Source organism: Cariama cristata, unplaced genomic scaffold (genome assembly GCF_000690535.1).
Source record: "Cariama cristata isolate BGI_N322 unplaced genomic scaffold, ASM69053v1 scaffold32768, whole genome shotgun sequence".
Lineage (NCBI taxonomy): Eukaryota > Metazoa > Chordata > Aves > Cariamiformes > Cariamidae > Cariama > Cariama cristata.
This window is the reverse complement of record NW_009633414.1, coordinates 7,632-35,473: the sequence shown is the minus strand read 5'-3', so window position 1 is coordinate 35,473 and position 27,842 is coordinate 7,632. Positions and strand designations below refer to the sequence as shown.

General features: G+C 35.7%; 1 protein-coding gene across 1 annotated transcript; it reads left to right on the top strand.

The window, feature by feature from the left end:
• LOC104157000 (connector enhancer of kinase suppressor of ras 2-like) lies at window positions 1-26,702 on the top strand (the record flags this gene model as incomplete). Its single annotated transcript, XM_009706749.1, has 10 exons — window positions 1-49; window positions 1,435-1,610; window positions 3,196-3,269; window positions 10,628-10,699; window positions 22,053-22,123; window positions 22,372-22,377; window positions 22,881-22,984; window positions 24,415-24,922; window positions 25,259-25,458; window positions 25,853-26,702. Coding segments are annotated over 10 exons (1,476 nt in total), but the record flags the coding sequence as incomplete, so codon positions are not given.
• Between the last annotated feature and the right edge of the window lie 1,140 nt (window positions 26,703-27,842).

Sequence of the window (27,842 nt, the reverse complement as noted above, 5' to 3'; positions counted from 1 at the left end):
TCATTCCATTACGCTTCTCTCAGGGTAAAAAGCAGAAAATGGTCAAAAGGTAACTTATTTGAGTTAACATGCTGAAACCAGGAAATGAGACTTCTCCTCTGATAATAAGAGATCTGGATCAAATATCAAGTTCAACTTAATTGAAATATTTCTATATTTGATAGTAAACACCAAAGTAAAATACCAAATTAAAATACTAAATAAACGTGTTATAAGGTATAATACTGCTAGACTCCGTGGTAAAATTTCCTCTGACTTTTAAGTATAAGAAAGATAGTATATGTATATTTTGCCATTTCCTTCTGCTCTCTTTATCTATTCATGGCCTATTTGAGACTGTTAAAACAACAAACATATGAAAAATAGTTACAGCATAATAAATTCATAGGAAAGTATACAGTCAGTGAGCTCTTCTTGTCCTATCTGTTGGTTTAGTCTCCTTTGTATGAAAATTTTCCTTTTATTGTACTATATGTTTTTAATACTTCTAAACTCGACCAGTGCACAGCATGGTATGTTATTCTAAAATGAGCAAAATGGTAAGAACTTGGTTGTGGAATGTTGCAGAACAAAGGATGGTGTTTTGATGTTATCTAAATTTCTTCACTGTTTCACAGCTGTAGGACTAATATAATTCTTGCAGCAATATAAACTTTATTTTTCACAGGAAAATTCTAATATTTTAAGGAAATTTCCTACAGAGTCTTTTTCAGGAAAAAATGAAACCATAATTAAGACAAAAACTGTTCTTATTAATATTTACAAGGCACACTAACATTTTAGGCCTTTTAATTGGGATGTATTAAAATAACAATTAAAAAAAAACTTTTCTTGATGCTGTGCCTTTAAACAGGACACAGTAAGGTTAAAATATTGTTGTTCAGGTAAATTCAGGATAGAAGACATGTAAGCATGTGTATTTTTATGGAAGTGAATGATCTTTCTTTTTTATTGACTATAAATATTGACTATAAAAACTGAGTTTAAAAATTCCCAGAATTTGACAAGCCTTCTATTGCTAAAATTAGTAGCAGAAGAAATATGGAAGAAGTAGTGGTTACATCTGTATACAGATTGTCATACTCTTGAGTTTTAGTTTGAGGGCTAACTGAATACATTTTTACTTTGAAATGATGATGCCCATCTTAATCGGATAAAAATGCAGCCCTAAGAGGAATGAACCCTCTGAAGACTAAATAAACTATTACATAAAACAGGCCCTTTTTATTTTGTATGCTGAAACCAGAATTGCAGAGCATTGTCAAATTTGGAAATTGTTCATTCAGTCTCCCCTCCCTGAAATTGGAGAGGATTTGGCCTGAAGGATTTTGAATTGAATCATCATTAAAAATTAGTAGTGTGTTTATATTGAGAAGAATAGTTCTTTCACTCCTTCATTCATTGAGCTGTCTCATGTTATTGTCGCGTTCTCAGGGAGCTCCCTAACGACTGGGAGCAGAAGACGGATTTCCTGCAAAGACTTGGGGCATGGAGATTGTGAAGGCTGGCTATGGAAGAAAAAGGATGCCAAAGGTTATTTCACACAGAAATGGAAAAAGTACTGGTTTATTCTGAAGGATTCGTCCTTGTACTGGTACACAAACCAGAATGTAAGTATACTCTGTGTTTGAGAAAGCCAAAATTAAACCTTAAGCTTTATAATTCTTTTTAATAAAGTCTATTTTTACTACATGGTAAGATATATTAGTGAACTGCCACTTTAATTGCCAGGTTTGGGTCACTCTAGCTGGAAATATTTCAACTGAAATAATTTTTTTAAAGTCTCTCAGTCCATGTCCAAGCTTAATAAAATAGCAGATGTTCATGGCATTCTTAAAGAATTTAACACATCAGTAGTTAATACTTTTCCACAGATAGTCGTTACTTGGACTAACAGTGTTTCACACTCAGCTCTCCTTAGTTTCAGTGGTATGTGGGGATGTATACAGTGTAACCACTCATATTAGTTAAGCATTATGTGATGCAGATGTGAAAATCTGAATTTGTAGATCTCTTTATGAGAAAATTATTCTTATATAGATGTTCCTCTTGCTTTTTGCTGAATTAGTCTGGAGTTTGCAGTTTCTCATGTGTAAAACGCTGTTCTTGGCAAAATTTTATTGAAAGCCACTGGGCCTACACTTGTGCAATCTGCATATATGTAGGAAAAATAATGGATGGGAGAAACCAAAAATCGTTAGACTGCTATTCTTCCATTTGTATGCATTGAGCCTCAGTGCCTGACCTAAACTGTCTGTCACAGCCTGATTTGATTACTGATATTTTACTTCATATTTTTCCATTTTCTTCAAGAGGACAATTTTACTAGCATAATTATCCTCAGTTTTAATATTTTCTCGTCAGCCCCAAACAGTATTGTTTCAGGCTGTGGGTCATAAAGGCCTTCAGGTTTTGTGTTGCATGTTTTGTTTATTTGACGTTGTTACACGCAAGGTAGCAGTCATTATTAGTGGGTTTAGCGGGCATGGTGGCATCGGGTATACAGTTGGACTTGATGATCTTTGAAGTCTCTTCCAACCATAATGATTCTATGATTCTATGATTATGTGTCCCACTGATTTTCAGCCTGTTGTTTCCAGGCAAACCATAATTCGTAGTACACTTGCTCATACTTCTCAAAAATCTGACTGTTGTTAATATGTCTCTTTGCTTTTCCTGGTAAATTACTTCAAAAGAAGCAAAAAGTGACGTGAGATACTTTCTAGTTATTACTTTTCCATTTAATCACTGATGAGCTTGCTGTAGGAACCTCCTCAATTACTATTAGCAGGGCAGATCATCTGCACGTCGTGACTTTAAAAAAAGGCATCCACAAAACAATTTTAGACTATATGATGAAGAAATTCAGAATTCTTCTCTGTAGCTGTTGTCTTGAATGCTATTTTAGGTGCTGTATTTGGTGATGAAAGGTTTTCTGTAATCTTCAGCAAAGGGGAATTAGGATGACTGCACCTCGTTTAAAAAACTGTCAGTTTAGTTGCACAATAAAAGTTATTGATGTTGTGGGATGAAGTAAATACATTTTTTAAGTAAAAACATTATGGGGAAAATATGTTCAGTATTTCAATTGTTGGATGATTGTTCTTAGTGTAAGACCCAAATGGCTACTGCTCATTTCTCTCTTCTTTAATTCTATGTTCTTCTTCACCATCGCTTTGTCTTCTCTTTCGATAGGATGAAAAAGCAGAAGGATTCATTAGTTTACCTGAGTTCAGGATAGATAGAGCAATTGAATGCAGACGAAAACAGTAAGTAATGTGTCAATAATGTTTATAAATTAAAGGATCGCTCTTGGAAGCATGCTGTATGTAGTATGAAAAATTGCAAAGTCCAGAGAAGGAAGTTACACAGAAAACCTTGAAATCTGTAAATAAAACATAATAGATCCACTTAGTGTTTCTCTTTATTATAAAAGATACAACTTAATGTAAATTCCATAAACTGTCTTACAAAGAATTGGATACCTCTTTGATCAGCTTTCCAGATAGCCCAGTTACAACTTCAGTTAAATAAGTAAAGCAAAAAACAATGAATACGTTAATCAAGAGATAAAACTTTCTTAGGCTCAATATGGTCATCCTGATAATAATCAAGTGTGCAAGAAACAATTCCTATAGGAAATACCATAAAAAATATCACAGCAAGGGATGGTGAATATAATCTCCATTTTCTCCTTTATAGAGGAAGCTTACATGCCAAATATTGTATTATTCTCAAATGCTAAAATGTTTAGGTTCGATACGCAAAATGAACATTGCATTATTGCTTATGTGCATATTGCTACTACTGCATTATGCTCCCAGTAAAAAGCACATGCTAAGCTTTGCCACACTTAAAGCGTATTTAATAACAGATGCTCATCCGAAATTGGTTGCAAGTAGTGTTGGGATTGGAATGCATAGCTGTCAAACAGCAGGTTTAACAGAACAATTCTAATGCTTTGAGACTAGCGTTTTGCCGATATCTCCTGAATTATTTGCATGTGTCTTCTGTATGCTGCATATGGATTTTTAAAGCTTGCTGCCATGAGGAGCTATATACATTAGTATTAAAGATACTCTCTTACTAAAGCTTTCCTACTTATAACTAAACATCCTGAATTTTTGTTGTGCTTTTCCAATGACTAAACACAGTTTTGGTCTGAGGAATACAACTCCTACAACTATGAACACGTGTACAATAACAATACCAAAGATATGAATTACAATAGAGACTGCTCATCAGAAAACCAAACCTCTTCAATCGCTTGTTCTTGTCTGGAGGTATTATTACTGTCTGTCTGAGAATTAGAAGACGGTGCAATTTGTACTTCTATTACTCCTTTCAACTGAGAGTATCACTATAAAAATTAAACATGAACTGAGCACTATAAATCCCTCTGAGGAATGAGTAGATATTAATAATGATATTGAACAAAAATACAGGAAAAATAATACCCTTTTGTTAGAATATAAAACACTTAACAAATTTCAGTGAATTAACCAAGATCAAATAGAAGGTCATTGTGCACAGCTAGAAATAGCTTCCAGAGCTTTCCTCGAAGCATTGGAACACATTTCCTCAGAACTCTTCTTAGAGAACAATTTCTGTAGGGTATATGCACAGGGACAAGTCCGATTAACTAAAACTTTGCACACTACGGAAAACTGAGCGCCTTCAGGCTTTGAATCCTTTCAAAAAGAGGTAGATCCAGGGGTAAATGTATAATGAAGATGTTAATAGTATTCCCTTTGTTCACTGAGCTGAATTTCTCTTTGATTTCTTCATTCATGGACTATCATTTACATATTTCCCTCATCATAAAAACTGCAATTTCTATTTGCCATTATTTTACCTGCTCCTTCAAAAACTGCAGAGAAAGTAAATCCAGTGTTACGCTCGCTCACATTTCAGTATATCCAGCATACATGAATGGAGGGCCCTGCTTGTGTTGCAGCCAGCTCTAACCCACAGCCTCTAGAAGCACACTTCCAAAGCACTTGCCTGTCCTTTTCTATGTTGTCTTACCAAGGATGGGACCGAGCATGATTGCCATTGCCTGATTGCACCAGAAAGCTAATGGTTCTGGTGAGCCTAGGGACAACGTCCTGTGGGTTGAGTCTTCTGCATTCCTTTTACAAATAAAATTAAGGTGATGGTGACCCATTTTGACCCAGCATATTCTGGAAAAGTTCTAACTCATGCTTCCTTATTCTCTCTGCTAGATCAGAGGGAAACATTTCAGTTAGTATTTTCTTGCCTCCTTTTCAGAGGGCTAGTGAAAGACGGATTTTACAGGATCAGTTGTCGCTACTTACCGCTTTAGGATACCTTTTTCATTTAACAGTGGGGTTTTACTAAGTTCTGGAATGTAACCTAAAATTCATTGCAAGCTTGAAATCTGAAAATATAAATTTGATGGCGTTCTTACTTCTATATGATTGAGTCCATTTTAACACTAATGCAAAAGCTAGTAAAGCAGTTACCTTGACAATTAATAAGGACAGGGGAAAGAAAACTAGTTCGTTCTTTTTTTTTTTCTTTCTTTTTGGTACGTTCATTTGTTTTTAAATTAAAAGTGCCGGAAAGTATTAGTATTTTAGTGCATAAAGAAGACCAGCTAAAATCAGTGTTAGTTTTCTTTCAGCTCTTTCAAAAGCGAAGCTAAGAACATTTTGGGACTCAGCTTGGATTTCCCCTCAAATTTCTGTTATTTTCAGAGCCATCAATGTTCAATTGAACAAAAGAATTTGAAGTCTTACTAGAATAATAATAGATTTGCCTTTTCTCCTGTTCTTTCAGATGGAGAATGCTGTTTTATAGAATGACTGTTACTGATGTCCATAGTATACATTGAATGAAATAGCCTTAAGAAAGCTTTCACAAGAATGTATAGTAATTGAATCCATTATTCTGTGTGGTTTGATGATTTGCCTCACTAATGCATTTAATGAAGGTACCCTGATTATTATATGAATTATGGCATTATCTCAGACTAGTTTAGCTCTGCAGGCTATATTTGGATGTAGAGTGACCTTATCCCTGTGAGAGGAGGTTTCTTGCGTTGACACTGAAAAACTTTCCACTGCTTTTAGGCAACACCTGCATCTTCATGATTAAAAATGATCAAACTGTATTAGAAATCTTAGTTATTTAAGTTTGTGTGATGTGGCATGACATGAATATCACGTTATTTTCAAAGATACTGATAATTATAATGCCCTGTGGTGAAGCTGATCCACAAGACTAAAGGTTAACGGAACTATGTATATAATCATTGTTAACTAGTGCTTTGCCTGAACTTTCAAAAATCTCCACCTAGCGAAAATTTTCCTTGCATAATTAATTCAAATTTTGGTCTTAAATTTATGAGTGCATATGCCATACTGTTGGCACTTCATATTGAAACTGTGCATTCAGAATTCTATATGTGTCATTGATATAGTATAGGTGGACATGAAGTTGTACGTTAAAGGTTGCTACAGTTTCAGTAACTTTTATTACTTGTTCTGAAATGAACTTGACAGTCTTGGTAGGCAGCTAACCAAACTTGAGCCACCAGTGGGCCCCCACAGGAAAGGGGGCTAACAGTTTCCCGGGCTGTGTTAACTGGAGTGCAGCAATAGATGAAGGGAGTGATTATTCCCTTATACTTCATACTTATTACACCACATCTAGATTACTGAGTCCAGTTTTGGGCCCTCCAAAACAAGCCAAAGGTAAAAATATAGGTATTGTTCTTCTGCATTATTCATATTTCTCTATACATCTAGAATTATTTCCCAGGAGACTTTTCTGCAGTTCTTAATGCTACTGTAACTAAATGCTTCCCTAATCATAATCTGTGAGACACTTCTGGGAGATGAAGATGGATTTGTTGTCATGTTCTGCAGTCCAGAAAGAGAACTGCAAAACATTTAAATCAAAAGTTTCCACAGAATTGGGATCTCCATTTCGTAACAATAAAGACCTGTTTTCTTCAGAGTATGTAAATATGTACCAGTACAATACATTATTGCAGCTGTAAGTGCTCACCATTCCACTAAATTATCAGAATATCAGGCAAAAAGATATTAAGGAACATTCATACAGTAACCAATTATTAAGGCTGTTTGCTGTGACTTAGCATATGAGAACTCCTTTGCATAAGCAGGAAGACCCTTGAAAAAATTCTTGCTCGCTCTTCATTTTATGACACATTCACAAATTCCGTAATGACCAAGACAGGAGCTCTACAGAAAATAGCCTAATCTGTTGCCCAGTCCTGGTTTGCCTCTCTAGCAAGTCCACTCTCCGTACCCTAATTGAGATAGGGTTCCTGTGAGAATGTAATATTCAAATATATAATCATAGATTGTGTCACATTACAAGAGCATAGTGGAGCCAAATTCAAGTTCTGTTTATCACACTAACTCTGACATATTCTAACTTTTAAAAGGTTGACTTTGAAACCCTAATATTGGCATTTTAATGCTTTTACGTATGTAAATTTCCTGTCTAGGAAAATAATCCTATTTACAAGCAGAAACTCCATCATGTGATATCCTAACAGGATTAATCAAGAGGATTAGAATCTTTAGATCCCCCACATAATCCTCTCTGATTCAAGCCAATACTGAAATCTCAGAACCGGAAGACGGTTGGGCAAATGGCACACTAGAAGGTGGAGATGTTGCACAGAATTCAGATCAACTGAAAACAGCGTGCTGACATCGTAGCAAAAGATATATTCGTGAAAACAGCATATCATGCCTAGATAGTATAACAGTGCAGGAGTATTTGTTTAGTAAGGACTTTCTGAGTATTAAAAATGAAGTTCTGTAAGGAACTTCTGTAAGGACGTACAGTATTTGTTAATTACTGTCTAATTAACAATGTGTAACGTACCGCTCTAACATATGTGTGTGTGTATAAAGGCATATATAAAACTATTTCGCATTTCTTATTCACAGACACATATCATCTGTTTTGCTAGAGCAGGTGGAATTGCTGGTAGTCCGCTGGCATAAGGGGAGTAAAAAGTTTCGCATTAAGAAGTAGGGGACTAAGAACGATAAGAATATTTGACACTAAAACCATATCATACTAATTGGATAAAAGAAATCATAAATTTGTTCAGAGTATATTTAAAACTATATTTATATAACGATCAAAATCTCTTGCATTAAAAATCTGAACATTCGGGCGGGATAATTAACAAGCCTATGCCATCTAGTGGGCAGCAGCAAGGGTTCCTCCCCGTTCGGGATTTCCCGTGGACTCACTGTTTTCGTTTGCAAAATACAAGCAGTTAGGGAGATGCAGTTGAAATTATCGATGTCCAGATGCCAAAACAATACTTAAATACCTCTTAAGTCTTCTTTTATGGAATTAAGATGTTTTATGATGACCCTCCGTGCAAAGGTAAACTTACCCTTAATATACCTCTAATCTTGTGAAAAAGGAAACTGCACATAAATCCAACTCAAATGCTGTTACCTCGTTCTTCTGTAGAATTTTTGTTAGGAAATCCTGTTACTGTACACATTTCTATTCATAATATCTATAAGAAAATCAGTATGGCCAAGTGAAACTTCTTCAGCTTTCATTTTTGTCTCTGAAAACTGCAATAAATCATAGTCATTAATAAAACACTCATTTGCATTTAAGCTATTAATAGTGGAAACTGCATCACAGGTTCTTCATAATGCCATGTGTAATGATTCCTAATCTAATTCTTGTATCTGGTAATTACCATATAAATGTCAGTATTTTAACATAAATGTTACGAATGATAGTGTGGTCTTTTTTTAACATTTGCCAACTAATCAAAAGTCTTTAATGCTCTTAGTTTGTGGTTTCCTTGATAATGATACTCCTTTTAATTATAGTCACACAAAAATTTTGTAAAAAATATGATTATTGTTCCTAGCAATTTTCAAATAACTGCTCACATGAGGGAGGGCTTAGGGATTATACCATATAAAAGCATTAACAAAAAGCATTTTTATGTGAACTATAATCACCCATGCTGTCAGATGTTGAGCTTGATTATTGTCTCATGCATCACTCCAATGCAATGTAGTGATGTCTGTATAATAGCCAGCCTAAAGTGAGAGTCAGACCTTGTCTCATGAAATCAGTGAGATAGAATTGAATTACACCGGCCAAGTGGCTGGTGAAGGAATTGATGTTTGAGGAAGGAGAAATAATATTAGCAATGCACAGAGCAATGTCAGTCTTAGAGCTACCTTTTGTCCTGCTACTATCCGGTACCTCAGGGCAGTGTAGCCAAGAATATAGTATACTTTACCACTAGTACTGTACTAGTTACACAAGTAAAACAGTACAGACTTTTAAAATTAAATTAAACCTGTTGTGATATGCTTTTGGAAATATTCCAGTGATTTCTAATTTAACTTGCACTTTTCAAAGAACTTCACTCTATAAATTAACTTTTGCATAAACTTAAAATCACCAAAGATGGGGAGGGAAGGGGACACAACCCAAACAACTAGGACTACTTGACTCAAACGCTATCTGTGAGAACAGACTGTGCAATAAAAAAAAAAAAACAGTGAGATATATAGAATTGACCATGAATCATAATATAACAATAAACAGAAGGTTTAAATTTAAATATTGGCAACTCTGTTATTTGCTAGGTGGAAGATGAAGAAGCATTAATTATTAATGTCTCATGTTGACTGCAGGAAAAACACAACAAAGATTAGTAGATTAAGATGAAAAATACTTGGGATATGGTTGGTTTTAGAGTAACTTGACAAAGCAATTGCTGGAATTAGAAGTGTCTGTTTAAAGAGTTAAGACTATCTAAGGAACTTCTTTATTATTATCTACTTCCAAACAAAGCAAATCTGCCACTTATATTCCCAAGAACTTTCCATATTGCTTCTGTTAAACTCAAATCGAACGAAGATTAGAATGAAGGATTAAAAATATATTCTATCATATTTAGGAAACATTCCTTTATTTAAGTTTATTCTAGAGATCTTACAGTCTTGTGATTAGGTAAAGAGAATTTGAGTGTGCTTTACTTTAAATGTCATCTCCAGTTGAATGCAATTACTGGCTGGTTCTTCATCTTTATACTCCTTCTCTTCCTCATTTATTAACATCAAATAACATTTGGATAAATTCATATATATCTTCAGAATCAAAGTTACAATAAAGACATGAGACAGTTATAACACATAAGTTGACCGCCCTCTATATTTCTTTGAGTAGGGCACAAAGCAGAGTCATCTAAATGTATGAGAAGAGGTGGTGGGATCAGACTCATTCCTTTAGTTGATCTTTGGAATACAACTAAGATGTATTTAAATATACTCAATAAGATTTTCAAATTCACCCAAGAATTTTTCAGATGTATAACATCAGTGGTTATTGAAAGGATATATATTTGTAAGTCATTCAAGGGCTTTTGAAATCAGGCTCAGAAATGGAGATGTGATCAGATCAGTAGGAATCCATCTGTAAGTTTATCCAGCAAGATTCAGACTGAAGATTCAAAATGCTTATGAATCTGTAACATCCTGAAGAATCAAAGAGCAGGTCAGTCATGTGTATTTGTAGATAAACTGTTTGAAAGAAAAGGTATTTTTTATTCTTTCTGTTTATTTTATAGTGCCTTCAAAGCATGCCACCCCAAAATAAAGAGCTTCTACTTTGCAACAGACTGCCTTGAAGAAATGAATAGGTAAGTTATGTTTCCTCTTTATCATGTTATATTCTTTATCGTGGTACTCCAATAATTGAAAATCATATTTCGAAATATACTCTTGGAGCATGATGTAATGCTGATTGATAGTGTTCTCAGTACTTGGTCCACTTAATCCTCCATCAGTTTGAGTACATCCATTACATTGTGTGGCTCACTTTGCTGAAATTTTCTGTCATGCCACATGTCACAATTCTGCAAAGGTGTGTTAGGAAAGTTAGTTGTGTTGGTCTCATCTACATTCATTAGAATTTTTTTGTGAATGGGCATAAAGTTTATCCCACTTCTAATTTTTTGTTGATCAAGGCTGGAAATATTAATGTGGGATAAGTGTTTCTGATATATAAAAACAATGCATACATACCAAAGCTCATACTTAAGAGTATACCCACATGATGGGATAAGATATTTTAAAGTTAGGTCTAGTGACAATCCACAGTAATGTGACATGACCTAAAACCAGAGATAAAGCAATTTGGAGTAATTTTTTTAACAGAAATGGGATCGAACTAATAAGATGCATTTATTTTTCATGCCAGAATTTAAAAAAAATAAATAAATAAAACCCAGCTCTCTGCCCTCTCCCAAGGAAAAATCACAACAACAACAAAACATTAGTAATTAATTTTATTCATTGCATCACTGTCCCAACAAGGAACAGAGTCTAGCAAACTTCAATTGTTGGCATTGCTGTGGTTTTAAATGTCCTTGGATGTGCTGGGAGAGCATTCAAAACTTGACTGGACAAGGCCTGAACAACCTGATCCAACATTAAAGTTGGCCCTGCTGTGGGTGGGGTGTGGGAACAGGCGACCTCCTGAGGTCTCTTCTAACCTAAATTACTCTGTACTTCTATTTTGTGATTCGGTGATGAAGGCAGAGGTTAGATAAACTGGGTCGGTACCTTTCCTCCTCAAAGGCAGAGTCAAATGTTCTACCTCCTCCTGTTACTTCAGGAATTTGTTTATTTCCATCCAAGTTAAAAAGCAAGGACACATGGGACAATGTTACCGTGCTTTGAAGTCTTAAACCTTTCCTGGCATAGACTGTGAAAAGTTTGTGATTTAGTTTGTTCTTTCTGTTCGCAGACTTAGAAAGACAGAACTACCTCAGGATATGGCTGGATTTTTTTCTTTGGAATACTAATGTCTAAAAATTATTTTTAAATTGAACATTTATATTCTGTGACTTACATGACCCTTCAAGAAATAGTGCATTGATGTATAAGGCTGGCTCTATTAAGACAGTTCAGGCCAGTTCATTGTCCACTGATGAGGATGATGACAAGATTCAGTTATCAGGAGTATCTCACTGTGGCTAGCTGTCATTTTCAGGATATAAATTTGCTGAAAAAATATTTTTTCCAATGTTAATAATGTTCCATTGTTCAGTTACATAATGTGACTGAGATTTGTTTGGCCTGAAACTGAAGCGAGGATCTTCTGCTATTTTTAACTATGCATGGTCTCTCTCTTGATTTTAGCTACTTTGATAGCTGTGATTTGTTGAAGTGCCATTGATCATATCTTTCTATTATACCATAAAATGTTCTGACTCAAGGAAAGCCAGGAAGTCTTGACATACATTCAATAAACTGCTCTTACAATATTCATTGATTTTTCTACGGGGATCCAACGAAGCTGTCCTTATGACAGTTTACAGCCTTCGTGTAACAGTTGGAAAGGTGCCAGGATGTATTTTCATATCATACTGTCATTTCATATCACTTAGTTTGGACTTTACAAGAGCCTTTTTCCCGACTTTTTGGGTCTGCTTCCCATGGGAGAAGATAAAGGATGAGCTTCCTCTTGAAATACTTTTTGCAGTATTTTTCCTTCAGAAATGCTGTTCCTGTAGGGTAATTGTAATTCACTCCCCAACGCAAATGATGGATTACTATACTACCTCTGTAAAATCCCTGGGCATCCCCTGCAGCTTTTAGATGCTTCCTGGACTTCCTTCTCCCAGATATCCTGTGTGAAATTTGAAATGAGTAAGCAAGATTCATAGATGAAAAATGCACTTAAAATACTAATTTCACAAATCTCTCTTCCCAGCAAATTGCTAACCATGTAATCTGATGAAATAGGGCAAATACTCTGCATGGTATCTCACACTCCTGCTGTCACTACAACATTTCACTGGATTTTCTATGCTGACAGAAGAGTAGATCTTTCATGCTGAAAAGCAGAAGAGTTCTAATATGGATTGGTACACAGCATTTCTTTATTCACTATGTAGGGAACATATACTCTTACTTCAACTGCATTTACCACCAGCTTTTGTTTTAACAGCTGGTTTTAGAACTTCAGATTCACTGTTTAATAATTTTTCCACTCCAGGATATTTTAATCTGCCTTTAATGCTGTGTTGCTTTGAAAGCATTGTATACCAATGGGTAGTAATTGATTTGTATGTAGCAGATAGAGTTACTCTGTTGCAGCTGAATTTTGCCTGCTGTGTTGCATGGTGCAGACAGGCTTTGGTTTGCAAAATTAATGCTCATGCTGTTTTGTCAGGTCTTACATAAGCATAGCTGTGTTCTTAGAAATGAATTAATAATGAAATTGATGCGCTCATCTTTTGCTTGCCATGGTCACGGGGTACTCCAAGCTTGTTAAAGGCCTTATTTCCCAGAAGTGCTTCATCTATTACCATACCATGCATAAACTGTTCATGGCCTTAATACTCCTAAGGAAATTAGCATTGAATTTAATATTCAGTTGTTTTACAATATCTACTTTATTTAAAACTTTCATGTGATTGAAGTATATAGTGCAGTGCATTTTACAATCTCCTCATGGCCTCCACTTATTAAATTTAAAGTTCCTATTTTAGGCTGAATAATTTGATCACATTTGATTTGAATAACTGGGTTAACTTTGCAATTTTAATAACTCCCATAAATCTTTTGCATTCATTCAGAAAATATAGCAAATATCTGCTACCCACTGAAACAGAATGATGATTGATTTTGTAGGGGTCGCTTTCAATATTTTCTAAGTAAATACCTGAGAGATTATAACACAGTATTTCTCTTAAAAAGAAACTGTTTGAAAATTGAAGTATTCTGAATTAAATCTCTATTGATTAGAAGCAAATTTCAGGGTGCACATCCTCTGTATTTTTATGTGTGGAATATAACCAAGCGAGTTACATAAGGCTTTCCCTAAATCATCCTGTTTATTACTAATGTTCATTCAGCTGTCTTCCTTAAATTTGGGGCATGTTAGTTTCCTTCACAGAGCTTGGCCAAATCAGATGGTGGGGCCAGTATTAATACATCTTTTACAGTTTTAATTTACTTTCAGTCTTCCCTTACAAATAAACTAACACCTAAGAAAAAATCTTGGCAACTAAAAATGTCAGACATACGCCCCTATTAGACATGGCCCCTCTTAAACGGGAGTTCCTGGAGAAGTGAGCAGGAGACTAATCATGTCCGATCTGTCTGTCCTGATTTCACAGTTCTTTAACAAATAGAACCAAGTAAGTTGTTAAAAAGCTCTTACTCCTCAGCCCCTTACCCGATGAAAAGCAAGATCATTCTGCGGAACATGAAAGGTACTTTTCAAATAGAAACCCCTGAAATGGAAGTTCCCAATGGTGTTGTAAGTAAACATAAACAGCAGGTTTTTCCCCTTCTTGCTTTATGTTCCTATAAACTTGTTTCAAATCCAGGAAAAATAGTCCATGCCTGAGGCCGCTTCAGTCTTCTAATTTATTGTTCTCACATAAAAGCTCATAAGTTACTGCACAAGTAAAACAATTTTCTGATCAGAATCAGCTGCAGGCCCCAGAGACTGGATGAAACCCAAATGTATACGGGAATGAAGACTGCAATAGCAGAGCTACAGTGCTCCGTCTGGGGAAAATACTACACCAGGAAGTACTAGTACAGAGCTGTAAGTCTTCAAAGTCTCCTTTTCTTGGCTAGTGACCTAACTCCTCCTTTCTACAATTTAGGGACTACTTACTATAGACTTGTGAACTACCGCCTCTCCCTTAATACAGTTTGAGAACCACAGGGTTATAGCATTACACTAAAGGAATTCAAAGGAGTTTGCGATACACAATGGCAATTATCCAATACACAATCCAAATTAGCATTCAGGTGTGAATTTACCCCTAATGCACAGGAGTTAGGATTTGCATTGACTTTCTTTACTAGTTTAAATTACAAAATCAACTTAATCAAATTCTGCTGTAAATAACACCATTGTGAATTGGTGTACTACTTCTGGGAGTCAAACAACTCAACTGCATTTAATATAGCAGATTTTGTGATTACAGTGCTGTACCTCTCACTGATGAATGCACATACATGACAGTCACATATTGTGATGTTATACTGGAGATACTAAGATAACACTGCAAAATCCGAAGTTTTTAGTAATAGAAGTAAATAATATACACAATTAAATAAGTTGGGCATTTAACAGTATTGTTTGGCCTATTTGATCTGGTTTCTTTAAGAGTATGTGGAAGTAGAATTACATAATTTCACAAGTAAATCATCCCATCTCTAAAAAAAAGCTCTCCCTCTCAAACCTAAAAAACCCCACCCATACCTCCATACCTTTTCAGGCCATACTAAACTCAGTTCTCTTGCTCATAAAGAATGTTTCGTTTCTCCAAAGCTTTCTTTTGGGCCAATCATTTGGTGAAAGCTAGGGTAAGAGCTTGAAGAACTGAGTAAAATTACAGCATGCATTAAATGTTAAGAAAGCCTGGCTTGGATTCACTTTTACAGCTTTTCATCCCTTACCGGTACTTCCATCAGAAAGTCTTTCTGCCAATCTGGAGCATACTACGTGGTTGCACATGCTGAAGTGTGTATATCATGTCATAGTCAGTGTAGGAAGCCATAGGTGCATGCAGCACTTAGTACTTGCCTTTAAGTGGATGCCCAGAAAGTTTGGTGAATTATCCAGAGTAATATGGTAAATCCAATAGGACAAGGTTACAGTAGAGTGAAATCCAGTAGCCACATTTGACTAATGAAGAAAATATCTTATTGTCACCTTAACAGATTCCTTTAAGTATAAGCTTGAAACTCCAAACTTGACATAACAATGACTGTTCCTTTTTGATTTGCCTAAGCGGTGTTAGTGCTGCCACAAAGCCGTGTTTGTAAATGTGTTTGAAAATTGGCAAGAGAAGTTCCAGTTGAGTGAGTTTTTGTGACTGTTTTGGTAGATTTCCTTAGGGTTTATTATTGGTTTTTTTCTGAAATTAGAGTCTATCATAAAGTTATTGTGTGCATATTCTCTGTGATACACAGCTATACCGTAAGGTGCTATTTCTTTTGTTACCAGAAGAGTAATTTCTTCACCACAGGAGTAGTGAACCTTTTTGTCTGTCATCCACTTGGGGGGGGGGGGGGGGGTAGGCAAAACACCAAACCAGACTTCCAACTACAAAGGCATAGTTGTGCATTTGGTTGACATGGTGAAGATTACATAAATAAACAAACAAAAAATTCCCATTAAGTGCATAAAGCAGATGCACATGCAAAGAGGGCATAAATTGCCATGGTTCACTTGTCAACTCTTAAGCTGTCTGGGGCTATTTTCCTATTTTTCCAGCCTGACAAATCTAAGAAGACAATGCATGAAACAAGATCAACAGAGTCATGTCAAATTATCAAATCAGAGAGTACTTACAGTTTATCCCATGAATGACTTTACTTAACAAGTTCCAGCAACTGTGACAAATAAAATAGAAATACAGGCTGCTGCTGAGAGTTGGTATATTTGAAGAGATGAGCTCATTGAGAAGACTCTGCTCAGTGTTATGTTTCACTGTGAGACATCAGTTACATTTTTGGGCTTCTTTTGTGTTGCGGAAAATCAAGGCATCACTTTAGCCATACCTATTACAGGAACCTTTATTCTGTTAACTGAATATATTACCTGTACAACCTTAGGAAATAGTGAAAATAATGTACCTTAGGAACCAAAATGGGAAATGTATTGATTTTTCAGGTGTTCAGGAAGAAAGACTGGTCAGGACAAAGCCAGCATAGCAAGTACAAAGTCAGTTTTAAAATATAATTCTGTATTGCAAAGAATTTTACAGTGAATTCTGAATCACTGATGTGTAAAAAAAAAAAAAAAACAAAACAACAAAAAAAAACAACAAAAAACCCCAAAGTTTTTAATCAGAAATTAAATATAAATTGCACTGAACACATTCTATGTACAAAATAAACGGTTCAAGGGAATCTATATTTTAATAGACTTAAAAATAACTTGATTAATTCAAAGTTAACTTCCACTTTAGTTCTGATTTTTCCTTTTAACCAAATAATCTCAAGTGTTGATGCAATCTCAAAAGCGAAGGAAGATATATTCCTGCATTGAAACATTTATAATACAAACCTGAGATGACATACAAGTGCAAGTATTAATTGATGAAAAGATGCAAGAAAGATAGGAAATATATAACTATTTATTTATTCTATCCTTTAATGCCTCGGTATTTCATTGGTTTCATTTTTAAAAGAACATTTAACAGAAAGAAATAGTGAAAGTGGATAGACTCCTTGTGAATTTACACCTTTTCAGGACATATCCTTTATTTACTTTTTCACTTGAATTAGACAGTTTCTTCTATATACCAGCCATCTTGTATATGCAAAAAGTGTATCCAGCATTGAGGATATTAGCAAATGAAACTTATCTGAACCACAGAAACTTGCTACTTCCTGACCTGTTCTCCATGGATTTATGGAACAGTTTTAGCTATACCCCTAAAAATAACAGCCTTGCACCTCTTTTTTTTAAAAAAGTGGTTACCCGCTTGCCTTTGCTTTTTATTCTCCTACACTAAACGTAATAGTTCTCTCAAATTTATTATAACTGAGCTTGTCCAAGACATTTGGATTTTTTTACTTGTGGTATTTTACTCTGGACTGTAGAAAGGAATAGCCAAGTGGGTGAAGTGTGGTGCCACTATGAAACTATTGTTGCCTTCAGTCCCAGAACCTCACGCCTACCTTGGACTGGCTCATCACCATACTCAGCAAGACTAAATTACAACAGTCAGTAAATAGAAAATTACTGCGTTTGTACAATGAGTAATGGCATATTCTTGTTTTTAATATAGTGTGTTAGGACAGTGTAGCTATACAAAATCATTTTCCCAGTTTTTTTGGTCCACTTTAACGTTTTCCAGTGTTTTTATTAAATGATCAGTAAGAGAATGTGCTCCTAATTCCTGACAATTCAAGGCATTTCAAGCATGACTCACTCTTCAGTATCAAGTTTTGATTATTGCAACAGCTACTTAGCTCATCGCTGCCTTCAGTGCCTTTGTAATCATCACTTTCCAGGCCTGGGGGTAGAATCAGACTCTCAGAAGCAGCCCTGGGCTGTAATCCCCTGGCACTAACCAGAATTATCTCAGTAAATTTAACTTAACTTCCTACCATGCAGCTCTATTTTATCCCAAAGCAATGGCAACAGTGCCTGTTTGTAGTCAACAGAATTAATTAAAGCCAAGTCTGATTTATTTCGAATTTAAACCATTGACACAAAGTACAAAGCTTACTTATGTATTTAGATTACTTTACTTGAGGCTTACCTTTCACTGCATTTGGTTCACTAAGGTACAGGCAATAAAAAATAATTAATAGACTTCTTGGTCCCTTGTGAGTTGATAGAATGTACCTCAGTAAGATAGGTATTATATCTAATGGAGATGTTGTACAATATTGAAGGTAAAATGTTGTAGCAAAGTATCCTTGGGATATTTAGTATGGCTCCATGTCATCACAACTAATTTCTATCAAGAATGCAAACCCTATGGTTCGTTGAGTGGCCTGGACTCAAACTTAGTGAAATGTGCTGTTTAAGTTGTTGAATTATCAAAAGAAAAGAGTTGTTGAAATTATCAAAGACAAAAGGTAGGGTGTTTTGGGGGAAGAGTCGTCCAACTTTCTGCCTCAGTGGGCCAAGATATATAGAGCTGTACAAGTAAGACTGCTATACATGTACCTGCCAGACTATCTCATGTCTTTTTGTGATCACATGAAATTCGAAGAGCTATCAGGTGTACAGCTGTATAAACAAAGTAGACAAACAATATCCTGGGTTTTTTTCACTATTGGTGCTTGTCAGGTGTAGCATGTAGTCTTGCATCACCTGACCTTCAATTAAACATGCGGTCATCTATCCCTTAGTCCAGTTCTGACACATATTCCTATTGCCTTCCTGAAACCTGACATTTGCCTACAAGCCATGCAATGCAGAGTTCAGAACCAAATGGCTGAGTTTCCAAGCTTTCCACAGAGAACTTTTTATAACCTTGACTGCCTGTTTTTCTAAAAATGAAAGTGGTTTGCTCATCAAGTAAATTCATCAAGTTTACACAGCATTCCTTTTGAATGGAGTTTGCGTTTCCTTGGGTGGAAAAAAAAAAAAGTGAACTGTAAGAAAAGGATCTGTAATCTCATCACTTTTTTAAACTCCTGATTAATCTCAAAAACATTTACCCATGCTTTTCTTGAAAAAAAACACAAAACCTAAAATTAAGATTCTTTTGCTTTTATCAGAAGAGATTTTATCATTATAAGCCACTGAATGTCATCAGATAACCCTTTTTGTTGTCTTGACAAAAAGCTAACTCTGAATTGTGGTAAATGAGGTAAGAAAGTACTTGTAACTGTAGCTGGGGATCTCTTGCCCTTTGGAAGAGAAAAATCTGAGCAGTCTTAGAGAAGGAAGATTACCTTCTGCTAATTCCAGATTTAGACATTAAGACCATATGAGTAAAGCTGATACTCTGTGTATGCTAAGAATATTCGTGTTCTCTTGAAGATTAATATTAACGCTTTGACGATTATTTATATATGCTTCCAAGATTTGAAATCCTCAAATTAACAATGAGCAACAAGATAAATTTGGCAAGAAATGTAAGACAATATACATTTCCATGCACTGACCACCAAAATGACTGAGTCCCTTCTAACTTTGAAAATGGTAATGAGTCCTAATTTATCATTGATGCTTAAGCAGAACCTTAGTTGAAGTCGCGGAGGCACTCTGCTTAATTGCCAAAGGCATATGGTAAAGGATGACTAAAACTATTTTGCTCCAATGTTAATGAGTTTAGAAGTTCAGGAACAACTGTTGAAAAAATAGTGAATACAAATGCTTAATAATCAGCAAGGGTATGATGTCATTTCAATTACTGCAATAAAGAATATGCCTTTCAAGAGAAGCAAATGTCAAGTGATCAGCATGCCGTTTGTTGAATGAAATTATGCTGGTGAGCACTGTAGAAAAGCTTTTCTGTAAACATGTTAATCCATTTGAAATTTACTTGCTTCATGATAAAGATGAGTTATTGACATGCTGATACAGACAATGTCTCTATAAGCAGTCCTAACCCCTGCAGCTGATATTTGTGAAAACTAATCATCATTTCCATTTTTGTTTCCAGTTTGCTCACTTTTGGTTTAATACTGAAAGGCAAAGCAATATTATTGTAGATTTCTTTATATTTTCATAGTTCTGCAAGTCAATTAAACCCTATAACAATCCCCTGTGAGTAAGAAGTAGTGTTGTCCCCTTTGGATACTTATGAAAGTGATAAGATACGTAGAACGATTTGCTGAAGGCCATGCAATGAGTCAGTGTTATATCCAATATCACAGACTGTCATTGCTCTGAGCAACTGCAAAGCACTGCTTAGACCAGAGATCAATACGTGCTGAACTGTGTGCTATTTTTAGTGGGGAGTTCACGCTTCCTTCATTTGCTGCCTCCTTGCTGTCTATACCATCTTCCATATACTATGCTATTAGACCAGTAACACATTCACATACGTCCTTAGAAGCTTTTTTTCTGTGCTAGTACAAGTGGGAAAGAATTACACTGAATAATTTTCTTGTCTTAATATGCAAAAAAACTTGTCCTTATGATATAGCATGTATTGTTTGCTAATGTCTTTCTCTTGAAGTCTTTGAAAGACACTTTTGTCATGATATGACTCATTAACCAAGAACATAATTATTAACAAATTTTATGTTGCAATATTACAAAAGAAAAAAGAGCTGCTTCTAGAAAATGCTTATGTGCAATATAGTAGGAAATTAATGACATAGTAAACAAGTTAGTCACTAAGTAAGGGTATATGTAAGAATGCATCTCAGTCAATATGGATGTCTATTAATAGGGTTTTTTTCTTCGGTTATATTTCCTTGTTGATGAAAATAAGCTGATTCTTGATTTTCCATTTGCTGAACACTAAGAAGTGACTTTCCTCTCTATGAGTTAATTTCCTTTTTTCCTGTCTTTCAATTATATATTGTATAAACATCCAGTAATCTTATATAAAGAAAACTCTACAGGTATTTTCCCCAAAATAAACTATAATATTTTCCCAATGAAACAAAGAATCTTATTTTTGATCAAACTAATTAATTTGGGGACAAAGAAAGAAACCAGAACATCCAATGTGAAATGCAAATACGAAGTACTTTCTATTTACCAAGTCTTGTTTTTGAAACCTAAGATTCTGTATTTAAAAAAAAAAAATCAAAGGAAAATAATGTTGATATTGCAGCTCAACAAGCCTAAACATTTATATCACCAGTATCATGAATCGAGACTAACAAGTAACTGGTGGAATACTGTCATAGTCTGTTTTAGATTTTTGAGTATGCAAATTTAATACAACTCATTTCCTAATACAGGTTTTCATACAATTATTATCATAATTCTATTTTATTTTATAGTATTTTGGCAATTCAGGCAAGTTCTTGAAATCAGTAGAAGTAGCAATTGGAATAATGCAATATGCTCCTTTACACAATGTCTCTGGAAACCATTCCACACAAATACTTTGCAGATGCAGCTCAGAGAGGATTTGATTCTGCTTAAGGTGGAGACAGAGCTGGACAGTCTCTGTTCTACGCAGACTAGTCTAAAAATTTCATTTAGTCATTGCTAAAGTTAGCATATTAGTATGTACGCTTCACATTTTATTGATGACATAAGGAAGATTGATGTAATGATTCTTCAGTTTTCTAGGCAGCAGAATACAATGCAACGAGTCTCATACTCCAGTAGGCAAACATCCTCCAGCAGATGTGAATAGGCGGCCAGAAGTACATCTGCATTGTACATGGACTGGAACATCCTTCAGTTAAAATTATTAATACTGAACACATCTGAATCATGATTTTAACAGCCTGAACAGTGTTCAGTTTTTGGACTAAGCACTGTCTCTGACTTTTCCAGATGTTAAGAATGTGTATGCCCTCATATTTACACTAGATGTTGCTTTAAGTATCTCTCTTCCTCATTTTTTATTGTTCTATCAGATGGATGAATCGTTTGGGTCTCGCAGCAATTGGTTACACACCTGATGACAAGGATATTAATCCAGATGAAGGTAATGCTTCAGCAATTATAATTAGGAGAAGAGAGCAGAGAGTACATATCTGTTCATTATTTGAAAAAGTTGGAGATGTCATAACTGAGTTCTTTATTCACATACGTGCCATATCTTTTAAAATATCAGTTTTTGTAAGAATCCATACCCTTGAAGAACTATATTTATCGGTGCCACCACCAAAGACAATAAAATCCTGAGTAATTACTTTAAGACATATTTAAAACAAGTGATAAAGAGAATGCAAGGCTCAGGCTGAGGTATGATCCTCTAGATCACAGCCGTCGGGTATGCTCATCACACTACAGCAAGTGAAGACATCGCAAACGCAGGTCAATATGTGCTTTAGAACTGTTTTGGCACCTCCTGAGCTCAGGTGCCAGCCTTGCCTTTTTATCCATCACCCATGGTGTAACCTGTTATGCTAAGGTAATTAAGTGTTGAGGCTCAGCTCTACGTTGGCATCTAGGGCTAAGTTTCTCTTTGAAAGTCTGTGACCAGAAGCTGGTTTTTATGTACAGTGGGAGTCAGGTGCCTGACCTGCTTTCTGTAACGCTATCCTAAAACATTTGAAGGTTCTTCTACATGTTTATGTATCTTGGGTGCCAGACATTTTCACAAGTCTGTTCCTTAGTGGCTGCCAAGCTACCTAGGTGACCGTGAAATATTTATGTTTCCATGCTAATGGTATTTTTAAAATGTGGGACCCACTTTATTATGGGAAAGCACATGAGTGAAACCTGGAATGCTTTGTTAGCAGATTACTGGAGTGAAAGCGACCAGGATGACATCGATGGCTCTTTAACCCTGAAGCAGGAAGGCTCTTCAGCACTGTGTGACACCTATCATCGAACACCCTCAGTGAGTTATAAATATTACATTGACAGTAGGTCACCAAAAAATATTTGTGTGCCTTGATTTGCATTTTCCTTGTTTCGGAATATTTAATTACCATAAAGGCAGAACAAAGATGGATCTCATTGTAAGAATGAAATTACTGCTGTTCCTCATGAGCCGTAAGCCTGAATGTTTCCATAACAAGACAATTACAAAGGAAGGAGAGGTAAATATCTCCTTGCACAGATATGTCACCAGACTGTAAATATGGCTTTTGTAGAATTTGGGAGACTACACCTAATAATATGAACAGAATATTTAAATATTGAATTTACTGCAGTACGTGAAAAGAATATGGTGGATGGGATAGTCTGTATTAACTAAGACTGTTTCAAGTATGAATATTGGATATTGGGTGCTAGAGATTAGGATCAGATCACATTCATGCAGTAATCATGTTTTAGTACAAACACTTTTTTTAAGAACCTATCTTTAGAAGCAAGGGTTTTTTTACAATATGAAGCATTGTGTACAATACCATAGTAGTGACAGTATCTTCTGTTAGTGTCATGAGATGTTAAGTCACTGATAAAAATACTTCTAATATATTGCATACAGACAGATTTTGATAACTGAGGAAAAGAAAAGCATTTTGCATATGATGAGGCTTTAGTAGCAAATAAGAACATTTCTATTATGCGGAACATAGGCTGTGATAATTATTCAATGTTTCTAAGCGCAGATAGGACTGTTCTCTATTTTTCTTTCAGATTTTTCTTCAGCGTGAATGACACGATCCTCACACAGCCAGAACCAAAGAAAGAGTGACTGAGACAACAGCATCACATGGGTGAAGTTCAGACTGATTTTCACCCATGTGATGCTGTTTTATCAACTGAGATACAGGTTAAGCCCCTCCCTTTCTGTTTTTCCACTTTTTTGCCTTTCTCTTTGTTTTTGAATTAAAATTATATACAGACCCAGCAGAATTAATTAAAATAATTTGAGAAGTTCAGCAGTGCCCCAAAATTCAAAAATCTTTCTGGGTGCTGAAGGTTTTTTTTTCTGTTTGGCTGAATACTTATCCCCTAAAAAAAGAAAGGAAATCCAATTATGGTTTCTTTTGAGGACTTTCATGTCTTCACAGCACTGAGTGTAACCTGGATAGGTCTTCAGGAAACTGGTACCAGTATTATGCTGTTCTTTCCAGCAGGAGCTGCTCATGGGCAGAGAATGTGCAAAACAAGAATAGGGAGTGGTTAAAACACAGCACTTGTGTAAAAGTTCTCACTGCTAATTATGTTCTGTTTACAGAGATTCATATTATGACATATCAAAACACAGACATCAGTCCGTTTTATTAGTATATATCATACAATGTTCTACACTATAGTCATTTTCTTGGGTCTGTTCAAAACATTATCTTATAGTCAGATGCTTTTGTATCTTTTCAGGTGAATTCTTCAAGTCCATTCCCCGAAGCCAAACACGGTCGACACTTTTCAAGTGAATCAACATATTCTCATTCTTCTGCCGAGGATTCTCGACAAGACGTAGCAGGAAGCACACACTCATCAGGATGCAGACCTCCCTACCGAGAAAGACGCTCATGGCAGGATCTGATAGAGACTCCATTAACCAGTTCAGGGCTCCATTTTCTTCAGACTGTTCCTCCTGATGCAGAGTACATGAGTGGCTGCCCTAGAATGTCACCGGACAAACGAAGACAAGCAACGCTACCAGTACAAAGGCGTCATAATTATGAGCAGGATGGGCCTTTCCCTTTGGTGGAATGTCAAAGAGGACATAGCGCTCATAGCAGGCCACAGAAGCAACGTAGTCAAAGCCTTCCCCGAAACAGAGATGTCAGGGGTAAGGGAAGTGTAAAGTCCATAGAAGGAACAGATGACAAGCTAGAAGAGAAAGCTCCTATTAGAAGGCATAATAGTTTCTGTGCAGAAGGTAAGCTTTTGGAGATGTTCTGATCCTCTTTACTGCCATTGAAAGCCAGAGCAATATTGCCATTATTCTCAGCAAGGCTTTTGTGGCTGAACTGTTTTACGTTGGCAAATTCATCAGTCGCTACCCAGAAGTTTGTCCTTGAAATGCTTGGATGTAGTGCTAAGAATATAGCTTTGGGGCTGATCAAAATGTTCTTGTTTTATCAAAAGAAAAATTGGAAGACTGTGTTATAGGGTTGCTTTATACATGAATTTGCAGTATTGCTTGCTGGTTTTAGAGGGTTCATCTGAATTATTAGATTTGTTGTTAGGGTTTTTTTTATCTATTTTCTTTCAGAAAATGTAAAAGAAATTGGAGAAAATACAGATGGTCTGCAAGAACTATACAAATCTCTGGAACAAGCTAGTTTGTCAGCTTTTGGAGAGCAGCGTCCTTCCACCAAGCAGGAGTTCCGCAAGTCTTTTGTAAAGCGATGCAATGATCCGGTTATCAATGAAAAGCTTCATCACATCAGAGTTCTCAAGAGTACTTTAAAAGTAAGGCTTTGTCATTAATTTTGTGTACAAACAATATAAACTAGTAAAAGTATAATCTCTTACTGTTTTCCATGGATAAAACTTTCTTTGTAGCTTTAGAATTAAGTTCCAAAGAAACTAAAAATACCTGAAAGTAAACATGTTCCAGCTTAAGGAAAAAAGAAAAAATTATTCGGCACTCTTTATAGGCATGTTGTAGAAAGAAAGTGCCAAGGACTGAGCTGTCAAACAGTTTCAGCTGTAATAGTTCCTGAATATAGGTAAAACATTCAATCATCCTTAGTAGTTTCCCCAGTACTTTGCATTAAAATGAAAGAAGAAATAAAGTGCTGAAACACAAAATGTGGCATAAATTTCATTTTTACATGTACTGTGTCTTTCTGGAATTTGACAGGCAAAGGAAGGGGATCTCATGGTTATCAACAGCCTTCTGGATGATCCCAATTTAACATCAAAGAAGTTTAAAGATTGGAAACTAAAGAACTATGAGTTTTTCCTGGACATTTGTGAGTACAGTGCTGCTGTGAAATCTCAAAATGGAGCCTCTGAACTTGCAACCTCAGCACCAATGCTGACACATACACACTCATTCATTGAAACTCACGTGTGACGGGACTCATATCCTGAATAATTGCTGGGTGCCATGAAAAATCGAATAAGACAAACACTGTAATATTTATTGATAATGTACTCAGCAGTACTGTAAATAAGGTGGATAAAAGAATAGTGCCACAGGATGCCTACTACATTGCATGATAAGACAATGATATTCTTTATGAATTTTTTTTGTTTGCTATTATCAACTGATGTCCGTATCAAGCTCTGCATTAGAAAGAAGCAGTGCAGAAGTGTAACTGAAAATAAATACCAGTATATTTAAAGTACTGTACTAAAACTAAGCTTATAGTATGAGCTCCTACAATCATTTTATATATTTAGATATATAAAAAGACATATCTATGTATATAAAATGTAACGTGGTAGTTGACATTTACTTTTAAAATGCCCTAAAGTTCACATTTTCACACATTTTTTTCTTGAGAAAAATATAAAACGAAAACATAAATACATTGGCCACTCTTAGAGATGAACGTTTATTTTTGCGACATTTCCAGGTAGTGACCATCTTTGCAAATAAAAGGACAGAGTTATCAAAATGTAAACTCAATCCCTATAGTGTGCCTTAAAATGTACACTGTACATCTAGCAAATAGATCCCAATCTGGCCCTATGGGCATACTGTACATGCCATTTAGATACTGTGTTTGTAACATATTGTGCCTGCCTTTAAAATGAATGAATATAAGCAAGCGGGTATGGCACAGAGGTTAAGATATGAGTAGAACAATGTTGGTTGTTCACTAATGCTGCAACTTAAACTGATTTTAATATAATTTGAAGTATTTCATGGTGGAAGAAAAACATCTGCGCTGAATATAGTACATACTGCAGGTTTTCATAGTTTCTTCACTGTGAATTTAAGTGACACATGACTGTGAGTCACAAAATTCAAAAAAGCATGCTTCAAGGATGAGAATTAAGTTTAAAAACATCCTGAACTAATCAATTAAATTCTGTAATAGACTGACACCTAGAGCTGAGTACGTTATTCAAAATTATGTAATGTCTGGCAATAATTTTTAACTGTTAGTAGTACGTTAGCAAGTGGGTGAAGTTATTTGATACATCATTTGAAAGCCAATCTGTACTGATTGGTTTGGGAAGACAGACAAGTCACATAGTGTATTTCACTTTCTTGCCTGGATGAGAATGATTTCTAAAAATCAAGTTTTGGAGAAAATACTTGTATTCTTGGGGGGGGGGAAAGACTGCTTTGAATGCTACTAAACATAAACTTCAAACACCTGTTCACAATTTTCTTTGACTGTGCTTGCTAGAATATTTCTAGAAAGCAGAACAAAGAAGATGTGAATACAGTTTCTGTCATTTCACTTAAACACAGATAAGTGAGATAAAGACAGAGAGATGACCTACCAATGGCGGTCATGGGCAAAACAGACTTGACTTGGGGAAAATTAGCTCAATTTGTTGTCAATTAAAAATAGAGTTGGATAGTGAGAAACAGACAAAACTAAAAATGCCTTTCCCCCACCTCTTGCCTTCCTTCCAGGCTCAATTTCATTCCTTCATTCCCAGCTTTTCTACCTCCTTCCCCCCTCAGTGGTGCACGGAGATGTGGAATGGAGGTTGCAGTCATATCATAACACTTCATCTCTGCTGCTCCTTCCTCACACTGTTCCCTCGCTCCAGCGTCGGGTCTCGCCCATGGGCTGCAGTTCTTCACGAACTGCTACAGTGTGGGTCTTTTCCATGGGGTACAGTCCTTCAGTGTAGGTCCCCCGTAGGCTGCAGTTTCTGTTAGA